The sequence below is a fragment of the Idiotropiscis lumnitzeri genome, chromosome 21 (assembly GCF_059441095.1).
Source record: "Idiotropiscis lumnitzeri isolate Australia: NSW breed Sydney's pygmy pipehorse chromosome 21, RoL_Ilum_1.0, whole genome shotgun sequence".
In the NCBI taxonomy this organism is placed as follows: Eukaryota; Metazoa; Chordata; class Actinopteri; order Syngnathiformes; family Syngnathidae; genus Idiotropiscis; species Idiotropiscis lumnitzeri.
Window position 1 is genome coordinate 9,596,899 of NC_142411.1, and position 14,326 is coordinate 9,611,224.

The 14,326-nt window shown below is 41.4% G+C and overlaps 1 protein-coding gene across 4 annotated transcripts in view; it reads right to left on the reverse strand.

Moving 5' to 3' along the window:
• Positions 1-711: 711 nt before the first annotated feature.
• The window catches only part of jag2b (jagged canonical Notch ligand 2b), a 43,731-nt gene continuing 30,116 nt past the window's right edge, over positions 712-14,326 (reverse strand). The window contains exons 10-27 of one of the 4 annotated variants that reach the window (XM_088286344.1): positions 13,954-14,067; positions 12,973-13,086; positions 12,529-12,575; positions 12,276-12,449; positions 10,436-10,592; positions 10,128-10,289; positions 9,722-9,835; positions 9,148-9,261; positions 8,912-9,025; positions 7,880-7,996; positions 7,661-7,688; positions 6,971-7,056; positions 5,596-5,709; positions 5,359-5,474; positions 4,955-5,203; positions 4,719-4,850; positions 3,851-4,001; positions 712-3,323 (exon numbers count right to left, since the gene is read on the reverse strand). In XM_088286344.1, the coding sequence (XP_088142470.1) occupies positions 2,776-3,323; positions 3,851-4,001; positions 4,719-4,850; positions 4,955-5,203; positions 5,359-5,474; positions 5,596-5,709; positions 6,971-7,056; positions 7,661-7,688; positions 7,880-7,996; positions 8,912-9,025; positions 9,148-9,261; positions 9,722-9,835; positions 10,128-10,289; positions 10,436-10,592; positions 12,276-12,449; positions 12,529-12,575; positions 12,973-13,086; positions 13,954-14,067 (2,651 nt within the window). In that variant the 3' untranslated portion in view covers positions 712-2,775. Of the gene's footprint in view, positions 3,324-3,850; positions 4,002-4,718; positions 4,851-4,954; positions 5,204-5,358; positions 5,475-5,595; positions 5,710-6,970; positions 7,057-7,660; positions 7,689-7,879; positions 7,997-8,911; positions 9,026-9,147; positions 9,262-9,721; positions 9,836-10,127; positions 10,290-10,435; positions 10,599-12,275; positions 12,450-12,528; positions 12,576-12,972; positions 13,087-13,953; positions 14,068-14,326 lie in introns of all 4 variants that reach the window. The other 3 variants (XM_088286343.1, XM_088286346.1, XM_088286345.1) reach the window with 3 other exon arrangements.

A 14,326-nucleotide genomic window follows, 5' to 3' on the forward strand; every position in this document is an offset into this window, starting at 1 on the left:
TCTAATGTAGACTAGTGGCTTCTGAAGTTGCATCTAAATTTGGCATTACATAGTGTACAGGGAATGTGTCCAATGAATTCAATCCATTAAGCTGAATTTGCAAGTGAAGGCCCATCCTCTTAGAGGATCAAATTCTGCTGATTGGAGTAAAAGTGAAATTGAGATAACTACTGAACACTTAACAAGCTTATTATCTCAGTTTCCACATCCATGGCCAGCTTGAAGCAGAAATGAGTTCTAATCGCTTCAAAAGCATGTGGATGATACTTATGTGAATAGTGACTCAGGCATCGCCATGGCAACAGTGGATCACCTGCTTTAGGGGACTAATATTGGTTGGCCAACCAGGGCAGATTTTAAATGATTGAACAATACCTAAATTATTTTTCCTATGATTTCACATTATAAGTGGATGTGGCTTCACAATGAAGGCCTTTCATTGATATCTACTGCCTTGTTGATGTCAAAGTGCGTGCTGCCGTTTGCACAAAAAGAAACTAATGGCTGAGACTCCGCTGACGTTTTGAGCTCTGCTGAGTACTACATGAGTTGAGAAAGACATTTGAGGAATATTGGTTCACGTGAATAAGAGAAAATATATTTTTCTTCAAAGTTCCTGTTAGTTTTCAATGACATTCGGTCAGTCTGTGACTAAATAATCCTTGCGCTAATTTGGCTTAGTTTGCAGAGAAACAAATATCACAAGCGTGATCAAAACGTGTCAAAACAGCTTTAATAACTGCCCATGAAACAGTCACTAAAAGAATGAAAATCTTTCTTTTGTACAATACGATACGGGGGAAACAAAATTGTATGAAAAATATGCATATTCAGTTTTAACACCAGCAGTGATGCTGCTTGTATTCTTTATTTTTGCTGTGTCCCATTAACAGAAAACATGATATTATATGAGCCATTTTTGGACTGAGTTGGTAACTGAAACAAACACACTTGCAAGGTAGCAAAATGCAAACATTGTTCCCTTCATTAAAGCCTTGAAACCAAACATGAAGATAATGCGCTTTTGTCCACATTTGACCTACTGCTATCCACATTCATGACACATCAAAGAGCCATCGTGGATAGTTTTTTTTCCCCCTATTTCACCGTCTTCCTTTTCAATTCTGTTATAAGCCAGAAATCTCCATGAAAGAAAAGTGAGACAAGGAAAGCACTGAACAAAGGCGAATAAAACACGCCACAATACAACACACAATGTTTCAGAGTTACTTGTGAAAACAAAAACAAAAAACATAAAATGTCAACTGATTACACAAATAATGCATCACTCAATACATTAAGGCACCTGAAAAAAAAAAGGGTTTATGATGGGCTTAGAAATGGCTCATGTTGCTCTGGTCAACCACTTTAAGGCTATGTTGGGCCAAATCCTGACAGGAAGAAAAAAATTTTAAAAAAAATTCCACTTTAAATCGTGAGTTGGAATATATTAACATTAGTAATTTGACCAAGCAAAATACAGCATAAGATTGTGACATTCCGAGTTGTCAAACAGCAAAGATTTGGCCTGATGTGTAACAGAAATCGCTACGACGTAGCATAGCATCACCAATTCAAGTAAGCGAACTAAAAATCCCGAGGAAAAAACAAAGTTACATCAAAAGTAGAATTCCCTGCAAACCATTTTTAACCCCTTCACAAAGTCCTTCATCACTGGTACCTCATTGTAAAGGTTCTTTACTGTGTGACTCTGGATATGACATATTATAAAACCTGCCTATTTTGACTGGCATAAATAAAAGGAATGGCGTTGTAAAAAATAAAATAAAAATAATATTAACAATAATAATAATAATAAAAATGTGTGACTTGTCTTAAGTTACTTATTTCAAATATACACAGCGACTCCTTTTTTTGTATTTACACATATGTACAGAGTTTTAATTTCTGTTTGGATGAAATACCTTGAATGGCGTTGCTGTGAAATGGAAATCTTTAAATGCACACGTCGACATTTGAGATTTGGAGGTCAAATTGGGCAGCGCGACTCGGAACCAGGAATGGGCTCGTAGAAAGGCACTTGCTACCAACTCAAATACTGCAAAAGAAATCTTCAAAAAGAGCTTTCAGCCAAGACAATTGAGAGACAGGACAATGTTATTGAAGGCCACATAGTAGGCACTGGGGTTTCCGTCCCCTCTACATCCCCCCCCCCTCCCCCAAGCCAAAATTTGGTAAGGCTGGCGTGTGATGGCATCAGACGGATTCGAGGGTAAAGTCAAAGGAGGAATTTCCTCTGCTGTTACGACAGCAACAATCCAATCAAACCCTTCCGGGTCCTTTAAATTGGTATCCATCCCCGCCCCATTCATGGACGCCTACAGACTACTCAAAGCTGTAGCAGTCCGTAAACTAAGCAAATTGTAGATTTTTTTCCTCTACTTTCCAATGATTCTTCGTTTCTTAAACGGTAAATTTGTTTTTATCAACAAAAATTGCAGCAGGCTTTTATTACCTCCTGAAAACTGTTACATTGCAGTTCGGCAGATCTTATCGAAAAAGAAGAACAGAAGCTTTTTAAAAAAACAAAAAAAAAAAAAAACTGTGCTGCCTTAAATCAAAACACAAATGTCAGGTGACAGTGACAAACATGATGATCACAAAGCAAATAATGGCTTATTGAAACACAAAGCTTTCTTCTTCCCAAAGGTAGTCAAGTCCCGGGGGGAAAAATAATAATAATAAAAAATAAAATAAAAAAAAAAAAAGAAAAAAAAAGCCGCCTTGCAGCTTCTTGCTTCCACTTGAAATGACTCATACAGAATGATCTCTGACATCTTTCTGGCCAGTCATGACGGCGCTGACATTTTTCCAGCGGTTGTCTTTGGGGCTGTAGCTTGGGGTCCGGTGGGGCGCCTTGAGGGGCGAACTTGAACTATGCGTGGTGCAGACCAGCCCTCCACTCGACTGCACTGCAGTCTTAGAGTACTTGTAAGCCGACGGCTTTCCTGCCGTGGCTCCGCACAACTCTTCCTCCAGCTCCAACTCGCCTTCCGTCTCCTCGTCGTCTTCCTCCTGCCCTTCATCGCACATCCGATAGGAGGGTCCCATGAGCCTTTTGCGCTCCTGTTCGGCCTCTTTGTTGCTCTCTTTCGCCAGCTGCTGCTGCTGCTGCTGCTGCTGCTGCTGACGTCCCGCCACGAGCCGAAGTGGCTCCCAGTGGTTGTTCACGTTGTCGTCAGCCGGTAAGCGCACGTTCCTTTCGCGCGCTTTTCTCCGTTTGCGAGTCCACCAAACACAAACGATGATGCAGAAGAGGCATACCAAACCGAAGAGGACGCAGAGGAGAGGTACCAGATAGTCTGTTGATGCGGAGATGACAGAAGGTTCAGTAGAGTTACATAACAGAGTAACTATGACAGTTTAATTACAACATCCATCCTATGCACCTTCACTTATCTAAATGGGGCATTCTGATGAATATTGCGTTGGCGGAATATCAGTAGCAGTAAAATCCACCTGATTTTAGCCATGTCAGGGGGCGGCCATTTTGTCACGTTGAAAATGACATCACAGTTGCTTCGGGCTCAGATAATGACCAATCATGGCTCAACTCCAGAAAACAGGTGAGCCATGATTGGTCGTAACCTGAGCAAACTGTGATGTCATTTTCAGTTGACAGAAAGTGACAAAATGGCCGCCTCCAGTCATTGAAATGCGAATGCAATATTTATCAGAATGCCATGCTTTGACTAGTTGGGTTGCATAGAACATATACTTTAGATTTTTTGGGGGGGTTGACTTTCCCTTTAAGTCACTGATGAATGAATGTGTTTCTTAAAAAAAAAAACAAAAAAAACCTTTAGTGCCATTTTTGCTCAGTACTCACCCATTGAATGGGCTGTAACTTGCGTTTCCACTTTGACATCAATGACCGCCAACATGATGGTGCTGTTGTTCCTCTTGGACAAAGTGTCCGCTATAGTGTTGGCCGTCTCCTTTATCAGGCTGTTGTCTGCGAGATCCTCGGGCTGGAAAGACTGATAACCAAGTAAGAGAAAACGCAAGACTTGTGAGACACTCAGAACATTTCGTGTCAGTATGGTCGTTTCAACAAAATCAATCAAGACAACCAAGACACATTTACGTAAATGGAATCACTTGACTTTTTTTTTTTTTTTTTTAAATAATCATATCTTTAGTCTGTCATGACAGGAACATGTTGAGGTGACAGGCAGAAAAATGAATGGTGTGCTAAATTGTAGCATAGTGCATGTATAATAAAATGTATAATGCTGCGCTTAGATTGAATACTGTTTATAGAATAGCCATAATAAATATATAGAATGTAGTGCTGTCTCCACAAGTAAAAATGCTGTAACTGTCTTTTTTTTTTTTTTTAGCTGCTTTCCTGGTCATCATAATGAATGCCATTCTGCAATTGAGCAGGCCCGGTGCCCGGTTGCTCATTTTCATAAGACTCAAAGCGGGACTTTCTCTATTTTGTGTGTCAAGTGCATCATCTTCGGGTATTATTGACTGACAGATGTTGTTACTCAAACACCTGAACACTGTTTTAAATTCTGAAAAGTGAAACCCAAGACGTATCCTTTAAAGGTAATTTGCTATGGAATCTACTTAAGGAAAGGACACAATCTAGGAGACGTGATGAAAATTTGATTTTAGTGATAGAGCATAGTGAGATAAGTCAAAAACACCTTACATGATTTTCAGTGATTAGCATTTCATTGACTTACTATGGCCACTTCCACAGCGTCTTGACTGGAGTCTGACAGGTCACATAGCAGGAGGAGAGAGTGGTCTTTTGCCAAAGTTCGGGTTGCAGGATGATACCTCAGCTCAAAGCAGATGTTCTCCACTGTTGTTCCCTGAGAATAAACATTAAGTCACAATGATGGGCAATAATATGAAAAGCCTGCCCGGAAACTTCACATCAACAAATCACACAGCGTGCGAAGACGGCGGGACTCACAAGTGGGACTTTGTCTTTGTTGAAAATCAGTGTGAGGTGGCCACAGTTGTTGTCCAGGTGCCCGTTGTTGGGCTGGCATTTGGTGCTTGTTTGTGTGAGTGCTTGAGAGCAAACCCCCCACTGATGACAAGGGCCTGAAAAGCACGTGAGGTATCTGTGTGCTTCACATACACGTCCGGCAGGGCAGGACTGACTGCTCGGGTTCTGGTCTGAGACCTGGAGGCGGCAGGGCCGTCGACCACACTGAACCTGCGGTTAAAAAAGTGCAATGGACATTTGGATCAGATATCCTGTATGTACGTTCTTTTTTTTTTTTTTTGATGGAATATTATACTTTATCTGTTGGATCAAACTAATTGACAGGTTGATTATGCTGACAAGAATCACATCAAAATAAACATTACCTTTGTGCAGTCGACTTTTCCGTTGCCACAGTAACAGCTGTTGCACTCCTCCTCCCATCGACTGCCATGAGGAAACTGAAGCCCATCGTAGTGACATGACTTCCCGATACCTATGACTTTACACACACATACAGGAAATGGTGAACATCCTTGTATGCATGAATGAGGGATGACAAGTCAATATAGACTCAAATATTGCTTAAAGAATGTGTGGGAAAGGACAAAAAAAGTCTTTACATTCTTGACATCGGATTCCCGTTCGACCGAGTGGACAAGTGCATCGAAAACCGTTGATCTCATCCACACAAGTTGCGCCGTAAGCACACGGTGAAGACTGGCACTCGTTGATATCTGAGGGGCAAAGAATGGCATCCATTCGATAAACAACCTGGTCACAACACGGGGTTTTTCCTGACTTCTCAAAATCTGGAATCTTGATAGCTATACTGAGGTCAAGACTCATCTTCATTCCAACCCTTTTCTTACATACGGTCAATATAAAAAGCCTACACAAATAAACTAAGTGAGACCAAAATAAAACATTTCTAAACATTTTCCGCCATTAGATTTTAATTGGAATAGCCACTTTTTTTCTTGCAGGAGTTGTTTTTTTGTTGACATCATTTTGAGGCTAAAAAAATAAATCTGTGACCGATTCTATACATTCACAACCCAGTTATAGGAGGGTGTGAACAATTGTGCAACCACATTATCTCAGTGGTTTATTTTTACCCTCTCAAAAGGATTCAATTCTTTTCGGTTCATTTGTACAGGATATCTGTTAAACTGAAGGTGGAAAAAGTTTGGAAATGATTTTCACAAATACCTGCTATTTGAATAGCGGTGTGTAGACTTTTTATATCCACAGTAGGCACAAGTAATTACAACAATTTGATGAGCTACGACAGGGAGATGAAAGTGTCTGAACATATTAAATGTGATTTCCCAATTATTCCCTGCTGCCAAATGTGCAATCTAGATCAGATCCGGATGAAAACAATTGACACTTGACACTGCAAATGAAACAAGACTGGACAGAAATATGAGTCATGAGAATTTTTGTCTTTTATAAAATATAGCGTGGATCATGTCCAGCATCTAATGGGGAAATCCTTTGACGAATATCTACCCATCGTTTAAAAAACAAACCCAAAAAAAAAAAAAAAACTTAACCTGGGTAGAAGAAAGTCACAGCACAAGTGTGTGAAATAACATCTTATTCCCTGTTTCCCGCGGGGGCTCCCACGATCACTAAGAACTTCGGCCATTGTCATTTGAGATGCACACAAACAGTCGGAATGAGAAATCTCAAATTCGAGCTGGACAGAAAAGGTGGACACTTTCTGGCCCGAACAAAGGAAGCTCGGAGAAGAATTTCAGGGTCACTGGTTAATTTGTCTTATGTGGGCATTTGTGTGACTGCGTGAGTATAGAGGAGGGGTGACCTCTGACCCCTGGAGGCATTTCGGAACAAAGAAAAAGCCGAGAGGGCGCCATCCGGGGCTTGGATTTTGGTGTTGTCGTGGCTCACAATAGTCAAAGGATTTTTTTTTGTTTGAACTGCACTGATGACTGTGCTTCATAATTAGATAAACCTCATGCTGGTACTTACTGATCCTGCAGTCAGGGCCGGCAAACCCAGGGGCGCACTCGCATCGAAACCAGTTGACTCCGTCCACACAGATACCACCATTGTAACTGAGAGAGGGCAGACATTAAATGACGATTAGATGAGGGAGTACAAGATCTACATCCTTTCCACTTGCAACAAAGCACATCATTAGTGTGCGTGCGTGTGTGTGTGTGTGTGTGTGTGGCGTTTGAGGGGGGTTCACAAAGCTCAATTCAACTCATCAATACAAGCTTCCACCTTTCAGATGCTAATAGGCGTGTCCAGTCCCTCCCCTCCTCTCCTCTTATCATGCCACTCTTCCATTCCTCCTCAAAGCCCCAGCCCCCCCCCCCCTCCCTCCAGGTCGCACAGAAAGAAAAGGGACATGTGCACCACCTCCTCCACTGCCTTTCCACCCCCCACCTGCATTCACCACGGGGTAGTTGGTATTACTCCACCTCTCCCTGTCCTATTCAATTCCCCAAAGCTCTCTGCTTGGTGAGATGGCCCTTTGAGGCTTGATTTGAGGACACCTTCCACTCCTTTAAGGGAGTCCCTGCACCCCTTACAGCCTTGCGAAGCCTGTGTGAAGTGCAGAGAGGAGGGAGGCTGGGATAAATGGAGGGGAGGATGGGTGGGGTAAGCTTTGACGACACCACAGGAGTGTGCGAGGCAGGAAACGATACATACCATGGATGAGGGTTGCAGTCGTCTATATCTGTTGAGGGAGCACAAAAGACATTTAGTGGGAAGTGTGACTGTTGCATTGTTGCATCTATGATGGCAAATTCGCTTTTATTACGATTTTTTTTTATGACAGTGCCAAAAAGACGGTGGGACTTCACACGTTTTTGGGTTTAGTTGAGAGATTTCACAAAAGGCACAAATGGAAATAAAAAAAAAACGTACTTTGGCTGCAGGTAGGTTCTTCCCAGCCGTCTTTGCAGATGCAAGTAAAGGTGTCTACTCCTCCCACGCAGGTTCCACCATTCAAGCAAGGACTGGAGGCGCATGTGCTGTTCTCGGCTGCCAAAAGATTCAGAACAAAAATGATTTAGAAAAAAGGAAAACATGGAGTCATTTGGTGAACACAAAAACTTTTTTTTTTTTTAAACAATCTCTTTAGAGCTCACAGCACTCACTCCAGAATTTTATTTGAATTAACAACCATTAATTCTAAAACCATTTTTATAATCAGTAAGCATCTATACTAAATAAAGATGCAAGGAAAACTTAAAAAAAAATGCAGCCTTATGCTTTGGTCAAGGAGAAAGTCCAAATGTATTTTGCAACCAGTCTTTTAAAGCAACTTAATTTTAAAGCACAATCTCGTCACCGTTTATTTTTCTGTCATCAGATCACAGCTCTAAAGCTAAAAGTGCTTTAATGGTAGACCATTAACTAAACGTGGATTTGCAGCATTCATTAAAAATGTGGAGACTCATGTTGACAAACTCAACCCTTTTCAGTGTTGACTGCTAAAAGCCTTGCACCAACAGGCAATGTGTACACTAACTAAATTAAACAGAAGCTCAGTCAACTTATTAGGTTCGGTTAATTAGTATGAGATGTCAACTTGAAATAATGACCGTAAACACTGGTGGCCTTTAGCAAAAACATACAATACCAGTCAAAAGTTTGCCATTCAATAACACTAATCAGTGTTAAATGTTTTTTGACCTCAAGTGTAAAAAGTAATTAAAAGTAATAAAGTAATTTCCCTCTCTGGATTGTTCGATATCAGAAGTAATAAAAATAAAACCTAAAATGAATAATGTCAGTTAAATGCGTTTTCTAAATGCGTCAATCAGATTTTATTAGAAACATTTTTTGATTGGATTTTTATTTTAAGTTCATGTCATCCAGTAACCCTGAATTTAAAGCATTGCAATTGAGGCCAGAAAAAAAAAAAGAAAAAAAAAAAAGGAAAAAAACCCCCACCTGTGTTGCATGTGTTGCCCCCCCAGCGAGGAGGGCAGGCACAGCGGAAGGTGTCCCCATGGTCATAGCATGTGCCTCCATTACTACATGTAGTTGCGTCACACTGGCTCTCACCTGCCCCAAATACACAAACGCACACTTATGTCACGCATCCACCACAGCAAATGGACATGAAATATGAAGCTAAACATGTTGGATTTGAGACCACTGCAAAGAGTGAAAGACTCATTACTCACGCGAATGGCAGGTCTTGCCCTTCCAATTGTCGGCACACTCGCAGTAGAAGTCGTTCACAAGGTCGACGCATCGGCCACCGTTCTTACATGGATTGAGTCTGCACTCATTGACATCTGAGGAATGCAGCAAAAAAAACCTAATTTTACACTATTTGGAGAGAAATAGAGCACCAAGGGCCTGGTTTTACTGGTACATAAAATGACACGTCAGTCAGAGGTCTTATGCCTTAGATTTGGCTGACTTGGGTCCAGTCACAAGAAGGAGTCATGCCATATCGCCTCTAACAAAACTGCATTCCCTCACGTTTGGGTCATTTCAATGCACACTGATAATTGATACAACACAATCGGTTAGCATGAGTGTACAAACATTTGAGCGTTCACTATTTGGGATCTTAGTCAAAGATCACAATCGTAAAAAAACTCATCTGGGACACGCCCAACAGCAGCACACGCAATATGTATATAGATTGAACACGGAATTCTGCTATTTGCGTAACTCAGGCCCCAAGTGTTGGCATTGTGGTGGATTTGTTTTAAAGTATAAAAAGAAAGATCCATGTCAGAAACTTACTGAGGTCGCAGAATTCTCCCTCCCAGCCATCAGGACAGAAGCACTGAAACGAATTGATGCCATCAATGCAGGTCCCCCCGTTGCTACATGGGCTTTTGAGGCAGTCGTTAATGTCTGGAACATGGATGGGAGTCGGATGTTAGGTTTTCATAGCTGCTTTTTTGTTCATCAGGGTTGAACAAAAACTACAGAACCCACTATCCTTGAAATGTTGTGGGAGGTTGGGCCATGGGCCAAGTAAGAAGCTCTCATATTGGTGTTGATCCAGAATTTTGTTTTTGAACATTTACTAACATTGCACATCTTAAAATCTTTGATACGCATGACATGGTGTTCAATGATGGCCCTAATCGAAATTTTCGCCGAGTGTCACTCTAGTGAATTGTTGAAATTCCTCTGTACATACTCTCATGACAATAGATGCCGCTGAAACCCGGTTCACAGATGCAAGTGAAGTTGCCAGTCAGCCCGCTCACACAGCGCCCTCGAGGTCCGCAGACATTAGAGGAGATGTGCCGCACTTCTGTGGAGTCGTTGGTCGCTATGGCAACAGTGCAGCTGTCGATAACTGCAAGCAAATAAAGACAGAGAAAAAAAAACGGTCGGATTACTTCCTCTATTTGTCCATTTTGCGTAGCACAGTTAATACAACTTAAGATAATAAAAGGGGCTTTTGTAAAACGATGTACGAGTTCATTTTAAGATTATTGTCACCTTGACAAGGGGTGGTTTTGCAGTCCACTTTGAGTTGCTCACAGGTTTTTCCTTCAAAGCCCTCAGGACATGCACAGTAGAAGTCCTGGACCATATTGTGGCACTTGGCCTGGTTCTCACACGGGTTTGGATTGCATGCATCCGAGGGGGATGAGATCTGCATCTTAAAAAGAGGTGGAAGAGACAGTGTAAGAAAGTCAAAATAAAGCCAAGATTTGTATGTATCGATCCCAACAGCTGCAACGAGACACAATTATGATTAAACCGTTTGGCCAGTGAGCTGGATAGCTTTGCTTATGCCATGCCCCCTTATGAAGATAAACGTTTAAGAGTAAGCCTCCGAAACCTTCCCTAATCGCATCAACAAGATTCACCCTTTTGTTTTAACACCACTGACGTGATAAATTAGCCGAGGGCAAAAAAAAAAAAGAAGACACGCTGGTGAGATATTGAAAGGGCCGGTGAACAAAGTCAAGATAAACGACCAAAAGAGCCACCCTGCTCGTGACCAAAGCGGCATGTTTAGCCGTTTCCTTTTTTTTTTTTTTTTTAAACGCACTACAATACAGAGGTTGGAGGGAAAATCTCCAAGTTTTTGTAAACATCACTACTGTGCATAAACGCTGGGCTGCACCCGTTGCCATTTAAGGTGCTGAGCAGGAGTGTCTGAGCGGGTCAGCAAAGTGGGTGAAGTCTGTGGTCACACGTAGTTTATTTTAACCCAAGTGTCATGCGCACATACCAATTTTCTTTACTATTTGGATGTGTGTGGTCAAAGCCAGGAACACTAAATCATTACATTTGAGTTTTTGCGGCATTGACTTGCATTGGAGACATAATTTCAGAGGGCATTATGGAATTCTTTTGCATCAGATCCGGTATTGGTATTATAACATGCTTATGACAGCCATGGAAACATGTTTTTTTTTTTTTTTTTTGCATAATAATGTTTTCTAATTAGTAGTACCACTAGCTAACCATATTTTAGTTATGGGCGACCTCTGTCGTTTTTTTAACCTATATCATGTATAACATGATATAATTCTATTCCACAAACACCCCAAAATAACCTTTGTAGAGCCGCAATGGGAAATTTGCATGACTTCAACAACAATTGTTACAGTCTCAGTATTTTTATCACCATGAATATGTAAATAAGTTAATATGTTGCCTTCTAAATGCTAAATTTTAGCAGGCATGTAGACAGCACCATGGCAGACGAGTGTTTAGTAGTAAGCGGGCAGTAACCCAGCGTCGCCTCATTCAGCAAGGCTGGTGTATATAGTGGAGAAGCTAAATCAGGATTGGCTCCTGACCAGCAATGTCCTCCATTCAAGCCCCAAGAGAAGCAGAAGAGAATCGGTTTCCCTCACAGCTAACCTACATTGGCTTCAAACGCACACTAAATATAACAAATTACAGCGAGGAGACAGAGACATCATGTGATAGCCGGTGCAACCGGGACAGGTGGCTTACTGTAGATGACTCTTGTTTTGGTTACCATGTGCAGTGATTTTGAAAACTAATCTCGCATATACTTGTTTATTAAGAAAGACTGGCTGCTGTATGACAGCCGCTATATGCGGCATTGTTTTGGCCGAACATATTTAACACTTTTATGGCTGTTAGAAACGTTCAAACGTTACAACCGACATTAGTGACGATGTGTGACCTCGAAACAAATTAATTCAATGTCTATTATTTCCGGTGGGAAGAGTATCTTGGAAATCCAAACTAATTGGAGGGTGATTTAAATCCCAGAGCGTCTCCTGTACAATTCCCTATTAAATGAGTGCATAGAAGCAATTCTTGATCAAGTTTTGGTGTAACTCAAACGTACCTCACACAGTTGACCTGCAAACTCCACTGGGCACTGGCACACAAAGCCACCTAACACAGCGTGGCATTGGCCTCCATTCTGGCAAGGTCTGCTGTCACACTTATTCCTTTGGATTTCACAGTGAGAGCCCACAAAGCCTGGCGGGCACTGGCAGTGGTAACCGCGTGGGCTGTCCTAATGACGACAAAAGGATGAAGAAGAAAAAGTCAAAACTTAAGCCACATGAAGACATTTTGAATGGGAAATGTCAAACCTTGCACGTTGCTCCATTCTGGCATTGGTCGCGGCAGCTGCTCATGCCTGATAAGCAAATACCAGATATTAGAATTCATTAGAAAATGACAAGAAGGATTCTTATAGGTAAGGGCAAAGTTGCGAAAAGGTAGAGACACGAGTAAAGTTGAGGGGCTGTTCATGCACTGAATCCACAGTGGGCATGCAATTGGTTTCGTGAGGGCAAACAGGAGCGCTTGATTGCCAAGACAAGAAAGGAACAAGTTACCGCATGTGACTGAATGAGTTAGCCTAAACTACACCTATGTTGTGAGTCCAGAAGGTGAGTCAAGGCGTTTAAAAATGTAAACATTTTTTTTTTTTTTTTTTAGAAGAGCAACAGCTCAAAGAAGAAACTGCTGTTTGAGAGACTGGAGGGACAAACATTTAACAAGAAGTGACTAAGATGTAAGAAAATACTGACTGATGTCACAGTTTTGTCCGGACCATCCCCGAAAACAGTCGCAGTGATATCCACCAATCAAATTTTTGCAAGAATTAGCGTTCACACACGGCTTTCTTGCACACTCATTAGCATCTGTGAAAGCAGGGAGTAAAAGGACACTGCGTCCATAAATGGGGACAAAGCAAGGGATGTACAAGGAAGAGTAGGAACCAAAAAAAAAAAAACATTTTAGGAATAAAAAAGTTTTTAATCACGTTTTTCTCTAGAATTTGGAGTATAAATTGCTTTAGTGTTTAAATGGCTTAACCTTTTTGGGTCTATTGATAATGCAGAGATGGACACCATATTTTGTCATTCATTTTCGTATTGAGTGACAAATGTTTATAAAATGTCCCCAAAAGGCTAATAAAAATGACAAAACACAGGCGTTTCGGGAAAAAAAAAAGGCTGAAATGAGATGCAAATAACGGACGCCCACCACTTCCACAGACATCTAAAGTGTTACAACAAAGCACTGCTGCTCAAATATCTAAAGGCATGGTGAAGTGGGGGTGGGCAGTCCGCAGGGGGTCCTTCTGTACTCATGCACGCACGCACGCACGCACACCTGTCTTCTCGCTGAAACCCAACACTTAAGACATTGACACGCACACACACTCAACGCCAGGTAAGACTGGAAGCTGATTGCTGCTTGTAAACTGAGATCTAAGCTGGTAAAATGAGACGGCTCTTGGGATCGTTTTTCCGGCCTTCACCTCCCCCCGCTTCTAACACACATGCACACTCGACTTTATTTACCAGTTGTAAATTTCCTGGCCTTACGCCTGTCATGTCCGCTTTTGACAGGAGCCAGACAGAAACATTTGATATACACCCAGTAGTGGCTTATAAAATAATGGAGGGAAAAAAGTAGGCAGCTGCCATTTTAGCAGACTATTGACAATACATTTTTATTTTTTGGTGTCGGGTAATTTTGCTCGAGTAATCTACCAATCTCACCAATTTGACAGGTCTTTCCTTCCCACTCAGGTGGGCACACACACTGGAAGCCATCTTCCTGGTTAATGCAGGTTCCTCCGCGGGCACATGGATTGGAAGAACAGTTGTCTAAATCTGAGTAGATACAAAATGGCAGAGCAGTTTTGATTGGCAGTATCAGATAGGTATTAAATATTGTGGTTATAGGTTGAAATGGCATAAACGGCATGGTGGTTGGATTTAAATCATGGTTCAATGACAAAAAGGAGAAATGTAATTTTTTATGTTTCTGATTAAAAAGAAGTGCACTACATCATACTGAGCGGCGCATCTAAGATGGCTCCATTTGTGTGTATTCTGTATTCCAATATTTCTATTGACAATGTTATTTCTC